Source organism: Bubalus bubalis, chromosome 4 (genome assembly GCF_019923935.1).
Source record: "Bubalus bubalis isolate 160015118507 breed Murrah chromosome 4, NDDB_SH_1, whole genome shotgun sequence".
NCBI classification, from domain to species: Eukaryota; Metazoa; Chordata; class Mammalia; order Artiodactyla; family Bovidae; genus Bubalus; species Bubalus bubalis.
The window spans coordinates 76,607,364-76,621,215 of record NC_059160.1 but is presented as its reverse complement, the minus strand read 5'-3'; the positions used below and the strand labels follow the sequence as shown (position 1 = coordinate 76,621,215).

The 13,852-nt window shown below is 38.6% G+C and overlaps 1 protein-coding gene across 3 annotated transcripts in view; it reads right to left on the bottom strand.

The window, feature by feature from the left end:
- Positions 1-1,419: 1,419 nt before the first annotated feature.
- LOC102410495 (RAB3A interacting protein) overlaps positions 1,420-13,852 on the bottom strand; it is a 55,987-nt gene continuing 43,554 nt past the window's right edge. For all 3 annotated transcript variants that reach the window (XM_025283958.2, XM_006058397.3, XM_006058398.3), the window contains exons 7-11: positions 11,800-11,928; positions 10,228-10,340; positions 5,942-6,041; positions 5,787-5,856; positions 1,420-1,774 (exon numbers count right to left, since the gene is read on the bottom strand). In XM_025283958.2, the coding sequence (XP_025139743.1) occupies positions 1,692-1,774; positions 5,787-5,856; positions 5,942-6,041; positions 10,228-10,340; positions 11,800-11,928 (495 nt within the window). In that variant the 3' untranslated portion in view covers positions 1,420-1,691. The remainder of the gene's footprint in view (positions 1,775-5,786; positions 5,857-5,941; positions 6,042-10,227; positions 10,341-11,799; positions 11,929-13,852) is intronic.

Genomic DNA, 13,852 nt, shown 5'->3' with positions numbered 1-13,852 from the left:
TAGTATTTTCTTCAAAAGTGTTTTTAATTTGCATCTTTGGGTGGAAAAATCTTCTGAAGCTTTCAAAGTCTGAGAGCATGTTTATTATGTCCTCACATTAGAGTAACTATCAAGTTACTCTAGTTATAACTCAAGTTATCAAATTCTAGTTTCAAATTTCATTTTCAATTTCATATTCTTGAGCTGGGAACAGTAATCTCCAAACACAATTAATTAAACTATGCTAACTCCAGTACTTTGGCCACCTCATGAGAAGAGTTAACTCATTGGAAAAGACTCAGATGCTGGGAGGGATTGGGGGCAGGAGAAGAAGGGGACGACAGAGGATGAGATGGCTGGATGGCATCACTGACTTGATGGATGTGAGTTTGAGTGGACTCTGGGAGTTGGTGATGGACAGGGAGGCCTGGCATGCTGCGATTCATGGGGTTGCCAAGAGTCGGACACGACTGAGCGACTGAACTGAACTGAACATCCTAAAATAAAAACCTTACAGTGATTAAGCTTTGTAGAATATTTAAGTAAAAAAAAAGTCTACTTTTTGTTTCAGAAATGTATATATGTAGGTAGAAAATATCTGAAAACCTATTCTTCAAAAATATGGAGTGGCTTTCACTAGATGGAGACACTAAAGTAGTTTCTTGTTTCTTTTTGCTTTTCTGTACTTACTGTATGCAGGAGATGTAAGAGACGCATGTTTGATCCTTGGGTCAGGAGCACCCCCTGGAGGAGGGCAAGGAAACTCCAATATTCTTGCCTGGAGAACTCCATGGACAGAGGAGCCTGGTAGACTATGGTCCCTGGAGTCACAAGGAAGGAGTCGGACACGACTAACGTGACTTAGCATGCATGCATGCGTCATGAAACTATTTACTCTTAGTTTCTCCATACAATTTGTTTTATAATTTGAATTTATAAATCAAGAGGTTCAATGACCAGTCTATCCTTTGCAGGTATCACTCTTTCAATCCACATCCCTTACAACTCCCTGGAGGACACATCATATTATCTTTATGTCCTTTCAGTGATTACTCAGAGCTCAACAAATATAAAGTACAGATGCATCACATCAAGATGCCAAAAGAATGCATCTCTAGGATAAAATGTGACTGTCTTCTATCTGATATATTTAAATTAATCACCACAACAATGGGATTCTTTAAATTAGAACCGAATGATTAAAACAGATAACTTTCTTTTCAGAAGAAGTCTTTCTTTAAATAAAGTCTTTTCTTTTAATCCTAACATATAAAAACAGACAAAAATAGTCATTCTAGTGGGTGTGGGGGGAGGAAGGTGATCCTGTCCACTTAGCCTTCTTCCTTGTCCTTCATAGGCTGCTGCAGTTTGAAAATTAAAGTTCAAATTCAAATGACCCTACATACCATGTCAGAGCTAGAAGAGAAAGCAAAAACACACTCAATTTAATGTTTATTTATTTAGCTATTTTTTGCAACTATAAATTACAATCACTAGTACACCTGTAATTCTTTATAGTGTGTTCAACTAAAGAATAAGCAAACACAGCATAGGTCAGTTTAAAAAGAAATCACAGTACTTCTTAGTATAATCTGCAAAAGAGGGAAAAAGTCTTGGACCCGCTGCTTGGAAATAAATATCAAGTAACCGTAAAAATATTCAGCCATTTTCCAGGTCTTCAGGGAGGTTCATGGATGGTCCCAGGCAGAACATCAGAGTTCCTCTTTGAAATAGCCCAGCTTTGCCAATGACATCTCTTTTCTCAACTGCATAACTTCCCAAAACATTTGGTCAACTACACAAACAGAAAAGAGGGACACATAAATCATAAAATATCATCTTAATTATTTTTTGTTTCAATGAAAATTTAGGATTAGTTGAAATGCCAACTGGACACTTCTAATGATGTACCTAATGCTTAACATCCTATCACTGTTTCACACTAACTTTTCCATGTACTTCTGAGCATCCCAGTTTTATTAATGAATATATTTACTGCTTTTTCCATCACAATTTGTTAGATATTATCAATGACTACCATGGTAGACATTTCAGTGTTGTGAGTAACTGGCAATGTTGCTGCCTTCTTGAGTAACTATTCTCAATGCTTGATTGTGCAAGAGTTATCATCTCACTTATGGATCTTCTTGCTTAGTTTGCTATATCTTGGCCATTTTTCACTTTTCATTAAAACTAACAGAGTAAATAGGAAAAAAAGAAAACACGAGACAGTCCAGAGAACTTCAGTAACATTCTTTGTAATGACAAGGAAAGGTTCTGTGTATGGCTTACTTAGAAAAAAAAATAAATTCAGAGGATAAGCTGTAAATTTCTATTATCTCTGCTTCTGTAAGTCCACTCTATTAAGTGGGGGAAAGTTGGCTCTGTTTTAGATTATAAAAGGTCTCCCTCTGACATATCAGATTAGACTGATTTAGATCAGTGGTTCTTAACCAGGGAGATTCTGCCCCCCAGTGTGCATATGGCAACGTCTGGAAATGTTTTTCATTATTTGCATCTAGTGAGTAAAGCCCAGGGATGCTACTAAAACATCCTACAATGCACAGGACAGCCTCTCTCAATAAAGAATTATCCAGCTTAAAACAGTAATAGAACCAAGGCTGAGAAACCCTGCTTTACATTTAGCTGCCTTAAATCCTTTTCAGCACAAGGCACAGATAATAAGCAGAATGTAAAATCAATAATAATTTACTACAAACCCACTCAGTATATAATGTGTACCAAATACTGTGAAATGAAAGAGTAAGAGAAGCCAGAGAAGACGTCACTTTCATCACTGTCAATCCCTACCACTTATGACCCTTTCTTCCTATAAAGTAGAGTACTTTTCATTTGTCCCTACAAAAACTCTTTTTTAACAAGAGAAAAAATATGCTTGACAACTTGGCACAAATCATGTTCTTAAGCTTAAATAATATTACCTACCACCAGATATTAAAAAAGATTTCCATTTTATTAAAGTCAGAAAAAGTCAGTTCAGTCACTCAGTTGTGTCCAACTCTCTGCGACCCAATGGACTGGAGCACGCCAGGATTCCCTGTCCATCACCAACTCCCGGAGCTTGCTCAGACTCATGTCCATCGAATCAGTGATGCCATCCAACCAGCTCATCCTCTGTCGTCCCCTTCTCCTCCTGCCTTCAATCTTGCCCAGCATCAGAGTCTTCTAATGAGTCAGTTCTTCACATCAGGTGGCCAAAGTATTGGAGTTTCAGCTTCAACATCAGTCCTTCCAATGAATATTCAGGACTGATTTCCTTTAGGATTGACTGGTTGGATCTCCTTGCAGTCCAAGGGACTTTCGAGAGTCTTCTCCAACACCACAGTTTAAAAGCATCAATTCTTCAGCGCTCAGCTTTCTTTATACTCCAACCCTCACATCCATACATAACTACTGGAAAAACCATAGCTTTGACTAGATGGACCTTTGTCAGCAAAGTAATGTCTCTGCTTTTTAATATGCTGTCATAGCTTGGTCGGAGAAGGCAGCGGCACCCCACTCCAGTACTCTTGCCTGGAAAATCCCATGGACGGAGGAGCCTGGTAGGTTGCAGTTCATGGGGTCGCTAAGAGTCGGACACAACTGAGCGACTTCACTTCCACTTTTCACTTTCATGCATTGGAAAAGGAAATGGCAACCCACTCCAGTGTTCTTGCCTGGAGAATCCCAGGAACGGTGGAGCCTGGTGGGCTGCCATCTATGGGGTCGCACAGAGTTGGACACGACTGAAGCAACTTAGCAGCATAGCTTGGTCATAGCTTTTCTTCCGAGGAGCAAGCGCCTTTTAAATTCATGGCTGCAGTCACCATCCGGAGTGCTTTTGGAGCCCAAAAAAATAAAGTCTGTCACTGTTTCCATTGTTTCCCCATCTATATGCCATGAAGTGATGGGACTGGATGCCATGATTTTAGTTTTCTGAATGTTGAATTTTAAGCCAAATTTTTCACTCTCCTCTTTCACCTTCAACAAGAGGCTCTTGAGTTCTTCGCTTTCTGCCATAAGGGTGGTATCATCTGCGTGTCTGAGGTTTATTGATATTTCTCCCGGCAATCTTGACTCCAGCTTGTGCTTCTTCCAGCCCAGCATTTCTCATGATGTACTCTGCATATAAGTTAAATAAGCAGAGTGACCATACACAGCCTTGATGTATGCCTTTTCCAATTTGGAAGCAAGTCTGTTGTTCCGTGCCCAGTTCTAACTGTTGCTTCTTGACCTGCATACAGATTTCTCAGGAGGCAGGTAAGATGGTCTGGTACTCCCATCTCATGAAGAATTTTCCACAGTTTGTTGTGATTCACACAGTCAAAGATTTTGGCATAGTCAATAAAGCAGAAGTAGCTGTTTTTCTTGAACTCTCTTGCTTTCTCGATGATCCAGCGGATGTTGGCAATTTGATCTCTGGTTCCTCTGCCTTTTCTAAATACAGCTGGAACATCTGGAAGTTCATGGTTCATGTACTGTTGAAGCCTAGCTTGGAGAATTTTGCTAGCATGTGTGATGAGTGCAATTGTGTGGTAGTTTGAGCATTCTTTGGCATTGCCTTTCTTTGGGATTGGAATGAAGACTGACCTTTTCCAGTCCTGTGGCCAATGCTGAGTATTCCAAATTTGCTGGCATATTGAGTACAGCACTTTCACAGCATCATTTTTAAGGATTTGAAATAGTGCAACTAGAATTCCATCACTTCCACTAGCTTTGTTCATAGTGATGCTTCCCTAAGGCCCACTTGACTTCGCATTTTTATCAGTCATAAAAAGTACTGTACAGTTTAAAGACTGCTTGTATGCTCTGCAGCCTTTTTAAATTCAATATTGATTAGAGACAGGTTTCACCCCTATTCTTTTAGGCATTAAAACCTAATTACCAAAAAAAACCTCTAATTACATGGGATTATAAACAAATGACTGTTTTATATACCAGAGTTTGAAAATGCTAAATTTAAGTTTTTACCAACACAACTAATTCTTCCAAAGGGTTAACATTCACTGGTTTACATTACTAAAACACAGTAGGCTTTTACCAGTTTTTCAATATAAGAAAATTTTCAGGGTCTGGAAAAGATAAACAAGAAAATTCTCCACAACTTCAAATACAAAATTGGCACGGACTTGTCCCTAGCTCAGTATCTGCTATTTCTGTTTTAAAACAACCATATGTATTAAAAAATATATATTTTGGAGCTGTCAGGTCATGTTAGTTTCTATGGCTGGTTTTTAAGACATCAACTATAAAACCATAACTGATCATGAAAGACTACAATTAAAAATGCTGCCACCCTGGCACTAGGTTAGCTCTCTGGATATATCATCTACACATTTCTGTTGATTTAGAAGACAGTGATCTTTACTCCATTCGGAATTACCCTCACAACTACTTTATTAACTCACACGTGAAAGGAGAAAATACAGAAAAAGCTTAGTGCCTTGTGGGCTCCACTAATTAAAATAAGCCTGATCACATTTAGAGCTTGTTCAGTTTTATTTCTTAAGGAGTATATTCAACGGGCTTTATGCTCCTCTCACATTTACCATCTGGTTTATCATATATTCCTTAAACGTTAAAACTGATCCTGCTTCAAACTCAACATTAGAGTAAAATGTGGCAAATCTGAGGATTAAATACAACATGTTTTAAAAGATGCTTTTGTTCCCAAATTCTTCACACATTAGACCTATAAAAGAGATTCAATATAAATGTACCAATAATGTTTATTTGAGCATTACTATTATGTCCTATACTTTTTACTGAACTTTCATGCAAATATTTTATAATGAATTGACACTCACCATCTTGCTGTTTCACAAGTCCCTGCTGAATGTACCGAATGTATGTGAAAAAGTTACAGACAGAAGTGATCTGGGCCAAAAAGAAAAGAATGTTAAACAGTCAAATATTTCATGTCAAAGAGAACTTTATTAAAATTCACGGTTACATTACTTACCCTGTATCTGCAAAAAGGAGAAATGTAGTAGTAGTTGCTTGAGTCCCCTAGTTTAATTCTGTGTTTACAGGACTTGCTCTGACCTGTGAGAGCACATTTTCTGTAAAATAAGGATAAATTTTAGTTTTAAAAAATTAAAAGCATTTTGCCCCTACCTTCTGAACAAGTTGCACCCTCATTCAGACAACAAATATTTGACAACCTACCCTGTATCAGGCACTCTGTGAAGATGACAAAGACAAAAGCCCTACCCTCTAGGGCTTACATTCTAGTAGAAGTTTACAGGCATAGCATTCAGTATGGTTCTAGAAATAAAAGCTAGATGTTTTAATGTATGTCCTTGCTCAGTCACTTCAGTCGTGTCCAACTCTCTGCGACCCCATGGACCATGGCCCGCCAGGATCCCCTGTCCATGGGATTCTCCAGGCAAGAATACTGGAGTGGGTTGCCATTTCCTTCTTCAGTGATAAAGTATGAAGTAAGTGAAGTGAAGTCGCTCAGTCATATCCGACTCTTTGAGACCCCTTGGACTGTAGCCTACCAGCTCCTACGTCCATGGGATTTTCCAGGCAAGAGTACTGGAGTGGGTTGCCATTTCCTTCTCCAATATATGTCCTAACCAGGAACAAAGTTACAAATAAGTAACCAGCTACAGGGCAGGTCACAGCTTTCCACTGGGACTTCAACTTCTGTCTTAGTTGAAAAAAACTTAAAAGTAACTGTTCAAGTCTCAAAACATGCTACTACCCTGCAAGACAACAGTTTCCAGATGGGATACTTTTTGGTGTGTTGGGTTGGTGTATATGCATTTAACATGGCACCTAGGCCTAAGAAATACAAAGGAATAAGATACCTTACAAATACACTGCATCTTAACAATTACAATTACACAAAGAGTACATACTACATTTAGACATACAGACCTTCTTCTTTGCATACTACAACATGTATGAGGGTTTTCAGGCTACGATAGGGTGAAAGCCTCTTGAGAGCAGGGAATGTACTGTATTCATCTTTAAATGCCTGACAATAAGTATCCGCCTGGCAGAGAGCAGACATTCAGTAGTTGCTGGTTAAGTGAAGGCCACCTGTCACTCTACTTGCTCAACAAGATCAGGTTGGACTCAAAGAAGCCCAGCTGTCACCCTGCTAAATTAGAAGCTTGACTAAAGACAGCTACCACTTCTTGTCAATGCAAACTTAGTGTAGCTCTAAAGTAAAATAAAGTGGCCAACAGCATTTTATAGGACATTATAAGTCATAAAGAAAAATGTATTAACTAGATGTTGAATTTTCAGCTATACACGAGAAATATGAAATGAATGTGGCTCCATATTAAGCAAACACACAACAAATGATTACTTAAAAGAGAATAATTTTGGCCATTCAAATCACAGAAGAATTCTTACCTTTTCAAAGAGATTTCACCTCACTGTTCCTTTATTAGAAAATGCCTTTAATGATCTACAATAATATTTAAAAGCACTACTACTAGCTTGAGGATGGACGATCAAGAAATTTAAGGCACAAGTGTTAAAAGTCCTTAGAACTATACTATTTTAAGCATAATTTACACAAGAGAAAAAAGTAACCATCAAACTGATAAAAATCACCTTAACACTCTTCTGGAAGCAGACATATATCTGTCTACCATTTTTCTAACTTTCAAATGACTCAGGTAAAATGGTTTTAATATCAACTTTTAGAATAATAAAGTGTTTAAGTTATCTCATTTCTGAAGCTAATATATTTTTATTAGAGCTAGAATTCAACGCTAAGTCTTCTGACCTCTAATTCCGATTAAAAAAAAAAAACACCATATCTCAGTATCTCAATAGCTCTAGTCCCAAGATTTCAAATCCTTGCTTGCCATTTTCACTCAAGAATGTCAACGTGTCTAAGTCTGCATCTATCATCTTGTAAACCAGAGCCCTATTAACTTCCAAAAGTTCACATCACCCATCCAGTCACCTCTAACTCCTTTCTTTACACATCTTTCCTCCCCATACACTCATCATCCACTGAACGCAGTTACCTTGTTTCCTTCTTCAGTCTTTGTTATCCAAATTCCACCCACACTTCTAAAACTCAGATCAAACCAAAGCCCCTCTAATAATAGTTCTGATCACCACCAGTGGAATGACTTTGCCTTCCACAAAATTCCCAGAGCACTATGCCATTCACTTAGTGACTGTCTTGACAATCTTATCCACAAGAGCCTTAGCCGGGGCCATACTTCACGTTTCATTTAAAAAAAAAAAAGGACAACATTTTCCTTTGGTTTTCTCCACACAATATGCACTGCAAATATCTTGGCTTCTGGCCCCATTTCCACAAGCACAATACCCTTAATTGTTCCCTAAACAGCTCAGTTGGTAAAGAATCCACCTGCAATGCAGGAGACCCCCTTTGATTCCTGGGTTGGGAAGATCCGCGGGAGAAGGGACAGGCTACCCACTCCAGAATTCTTGGGCTTCCCTTGTGGCTCATCTGGTAAAGAATCCACCTGCAATGCAGACCTGGATTTGATCCCTGGGTTGGAAAGATCCCCTGGAGAAGGGAAAGGCTACCCACTAGAGTATCCTGGCCTGGAGAATTCCATGGACTGTATAGTCCATGGGGTCACAAACAGGTGGACATGATTGAGTGACTTTCACTTTCATTCAGTATAATTATTTTCCTAAAATATTGTAAAAATCTACTGTAATAGATTTCATTTGATGATACTGCACATTTAATATGTGGGATAGATACAATGCAATCATAAATTTAAAATCCTACAATAAAAACTGCTATTTGTAAAATAAGGTATAACACAGAACTTAGAACTACAAAAACTGCTATCGTTAACAATCAGGATAAAATTACCCAGGAGTTTGTTGATGAGTAGAATTTAGGAATGTAAATCTCTTCCCCAAAATTCAGACGCCACCATACTACAAGTGTGGCTGCTGCTGCTAAGTCGCTTCAGTCGTGTCCAACTCTTAGCGACCTCATGGACTGCAGCCCACCAGGCTCCTCCGTCCATGGGATTTTCCAGGCAAGAGTGGGTTGCATGGGAGTGTAAAACAGGACACAACTCTAGGTAGACAGACTTGCGGCTCACGAACAAACACAGGACTAAAAAAATAAGTTACCCAAATACCAGCACTGATTGATCCTGCTGAGAGTGCAATGTGCATAACAGGAAACAGGAAGAACAACACAACTCCCACAACTGGTTTTAACAGACCTAGCAGTTAATCTCAACCAGCTGTTTCCTCTTCTGCCTTCAAATAGCCTGCCTGACAGGATTCAATTGTTGCTAGCTAGGAGCTCTCTTGGGCCTCCCAGGTGATGCTACTGGTAAAGAACCTGAAGGAGACATAAGAGATGTGGGTTCGATCCCTGGGTGGGGAAGATCCCCTGGATGAGGGTATAACAACCCATTCCAGTCTTCTTGCCTGGAGAATCCCATGGACAGAGGAGCCTGGCAGGTTATGGTCCATGGGGTGGCAGAGACTGGGACACAACTGAGTGACTTAGCATGCACGCACATGAGCTTTCCTAGGCTCTTCAGTCCCCTTATACTGATCTAGTTTTTAACCAACTAAGCCGCTTCCCCTAAATCTTTCAAAGTCACCTTTTAAACAGCTGTCCCAAAGGTTTTAGGTACTGCTGGTTTCAATCTTTTCCTCCCAGAACTGGTTGGAAAAAGGCTTGTTCTGCTATGAAATGTAGAGTCACCCCTGAAGGTACACAACTGTCAAATATTTCTTACACATGAAGACAGAAATGTTTCTTTACCAAAGTGAGAAAGCTTTACGATGAGAGTACTGAAGAAAAGTACTAGCCAAGTCTTTTGGTACCCTGTTTTCATGCTTGGTAAGACCTGGTCTAATTCACTGTCTTTTCAAATTATTTTTGAAGCAAACTTCAAGAAGAAATATTTTATACAAAAGCCCAGAACATGAAAAGTACAACAACAACAAAAAATCTGCTTATGACCCATTAAAGAGATTTCATAATCAGGTAATGGATTACAATATGTGGTTTACAAAAAAAGTTTCTGACACCTGATCTACCTGGATCCCACGTACAGGTCTGTAATTAAAGAGCTCTCCACTGATGATACATCTGAAATCCCCACACTGCCTGCGGGTTGGTCTCTGGGCTGCACAGACTCTAAACAGAAAACTGACGACAGATTTAACCATATTTAAAACCAGAAAAAATTAGAGTAACTACAACACATAAAATTTTTAAAACTCAGTATTCTTCCACAAGACATGATTGTGAAAACATACTTTGGTCCTCCGCATTCAACTGCAGATGCTTTCACGAATCGAACAGGTTGTAATCCCACTGGTTCAATGCTTAAAGTGTTGTTCTCCACAGCCTCCAGAACAGCTGAAGCCAACTTCACAGAACACAGAAAAATATTAGATGCTGACAGGAAAATGTAAAAATTCTAGTTCACAGTAAACTAATGTTTAAAAATTATTTTTCCCCAAGTTCCCCTAGCTAATGAAAAAGAAAGAAACCACATAAGCTTGGTTTGAATTCTTTTATAACTCCAATATTGTTATGAAAAGTGATTCAGTTACAGCTAAATAACTTTTCTCATTTTCTGGAAGGAAATTAAAGACATTAATTCCAGATCACCCCTTATCCACAATTAACATCCACTACTAAAGTCACTTCAAAATGAATATCTTAATGCTTGATTTTACTAAATTTATGCATTATTTTTTAATACTGATCATCATAATAGAGCAATATATATTAAACAGAACTATATATTTAATGATCACATAAATACACCAACTGTATTTATGTGCACAAGAGTATACAAAAGAATTAAATGAATTATCAAATATTAAATGCCCAGATGGAGACAGTAATAACTGATAAACAATTGATGAAATGGGCAAACTACTTTATTCTGGCAAGATTACTTATACGTGGCAATCTACCTAAAATTAGGGCCAGAGCCATAATGACTAACAGCTATATATCAAAAGCATTTTATTCTTCCTCTTCTCCTTACAAGTAGTGTTGTAATTAAATTCTCTAAAGACTCTTAGGATTAACTTTCTTAAAACATTTATTGACTGGATATTTGTAGACAAACCTTCCACGTGTAAGAACAAATTAAAATTATGACCTTACATTTGCATAGTGTTTTAAGGTTTTCTGTCTACTTGAAAGTGTCCAAGTGTTAGTCACACAGTCATGTCCGACTCTTTGAAGCTCCATGGACTGTAGCCCACCAGGCTCCTCTGTCCATGGAGTTCTCCAGGCAAGAATACTGGAGTGCGTAGTCTTCCCTTTTCTAAGGGATCTTCCCAACCCAGGGATAGAACCTGGGTCTCCTGCATTGCAGGCAGATGCTTTACCGTCTGAGCCACCAGGGAAGTTTTTCTATCTACTTAACTGACTTCGTTTTGTCTTAACAACCCTGAGACACAGGCAAGGAAGGCATTTTTTCACCCGTTTTAACAATGAAGGAACTAAACAGGAGTTTTAAAATCACATATGGATAAACCAAACAAACAGCTTGAAGTATACAGAAATTCCTTTACACTGACTCTTGGACTAAAAGTTAAGAAATAAGCCCTACCCCCTTAACATACTTAATACTTCACTCCAGTGCAAAACACACTGCAGCTTGAGTGATCATCTGCTCAAATAAGGAAGAAGGCTCAGTAAGCGAATGCCAAGGAATTATTATGATCCTAATATGGAATGGAGAAAATGGTAAAACATGACATTTTATAAATTATCTGTGTAATAGATAGTAAAATATGTAACATGTCTAAGTAAAAGGTATAGGAACAACTCTAATGCATTTCTATTAAAGTTTTTTTAAAAATTACCTCACTTTTTGAGAAGGTTAAACAAGGAAAGATATCTTCCTGATAGATTTTGTCTAAGAAAGGACAGGTTCTGTCCATTGTGGGCTCATCCTTCCAAGATCTGAATTCATTATACAGGGATAAGTCAGCCTGACAAAAGAAAACATAAAATAACTTTTTAAAAAGTACAAACAAAAAATCACTTTATAAAACCAAAACCTAATTAATATATTACCAAAAAACAAATATTCTTTATTTAAAATAACAATTGAACCATTCTTGATTAGTTATAATACAGGATAGCAATTTTTTAATTGAAGTATAGCTGATTTACAATATTGTTTCAGGTATACAGCAAAGTGATTCAATTAAACATTTTTTTTCAAATTCTTTCCATTATAGATTATTATAAGGTATTGAATATAGTTCCCTGTTGTTGTTTTAGCTGCTAAGTCATGTCCAACTCTTTAGTAACCCCCTGGAGTGTAGCTTGCCAGGTTCCTCTGTCCATGAGATTTTCCCAGGCAAGAATACTGGAGTGGATTGCCATTTCCTTCTCCAGGCAATCTTCCCCACCCAGGGATTGAACCTGCCTCTCCTGCACTGGCAGGCAAGATCTTCCCCACTGAGCCACCAGAGAAGCCCACGGTTCCCTGTACTTTACAGTAAATTCTTGGCTTATTTTATATACAGTGGTGTATATCTGTTAATCTCATACTTCTAACTTATCCCTCTCTCAGCCTTTCCCTTTTGGCAACCATAAGATCCCTTCTATGTCTGTGAGTCTGTTTCTGTTTTGTAAATAAATTCATTTGTACCTTTTTTAGGATTTCACATGTAAGTGATCATATTTGTGTTTTTCTTTCTGACATCTTCAGTGAGTATGATACTCTCTAGGTCCATTTATGTTGCCACAAATGGCAATATTTCATTCTTTTTAAAAAACAATCCAAACTCCCAAATAACTAGGGGGTGCTTTTCAATGTAATCACTACAGTGTCAAAGATCACTACCATTACCTACCCACTACCCACCAAAAAGAGTGTAACACTAATATTGCAGTTCTTCTTAAGACACAGGTGCACACTGTTCTGAATACAAAAGTTTTCTGAAAACAAACAATTTGGAGCCAAGTTAATTAAAACAAGTGTTTAAACAAATAGAGGCTGACCAAATTGTGAAATCTATTTTGGGGTCAAAAGTGACACCACCTGTTCAGCTATTTTCAGAATTTTCAAAATTTTTACTCTATAAGCTGCAAAACTAAAAGCAGCACACACACACAGCCTCCTAAATTGACTATCTCAAATATACAACATTCATTTAGATTTTTTTGCCATTTCAACATCTAGTATCTCCCATCTGAATTACCAATAATCCAGTTGGCACCAGCCTTCCTATTCACTCTTCCAGTTGTCTCTTCTCTTTCCTTCCAATTTAATAATTTTTCCCAAGTATTCTTCTCTTTGGATTCCCCCAGCCCAGCTCAATACTGCCCATCAGCATATAAAGGTCCAGCCAGCCCCCAGCCACCCAAACACAGAGCAGTGTCCCTCAGCTGCCCGCAACTCTGAGCCGCTCCTGTCCAGAAGCACTAGACGCCCTGTGAATGAAACACTGACTGCACCTGCGGCCTCCAGCACAGCTCAGACGTGCGTGTGGTCTACGTGAGAGTAACCAAACCTGCGGCCTCCAGGACAGCTCAGATTGCTTGTAGTCTATGTGAGAGCAACCAAACCTGTGGCCTCCAGCACAGCTCAGACGTGCGTGTAGTCTATGTGAGAGTAACCAAACCTGTGGCCTCCAGCACAGCTCAGACTGCGTGCAGTCTATGTGAGAGTAACCAAACCTGTGGCCTCCAGCACAGCTCAGACGTGCGTGTAGTCTACGTGAGAGTAACCAAACCTGCGGCCTCCAGCACAGCTCAGATTGCGTGTATGTCTATGTGAAAGTAACCAAAGACTGGCTGTACCCCAGCTTTCCTAGAGACTTTCCTCTAAGGTGTATAATAGCAATCTCAATGTGAATTTTTTTCATCCCAATCCATAAATTCCTTGAATCAAAGCTAAAGGCA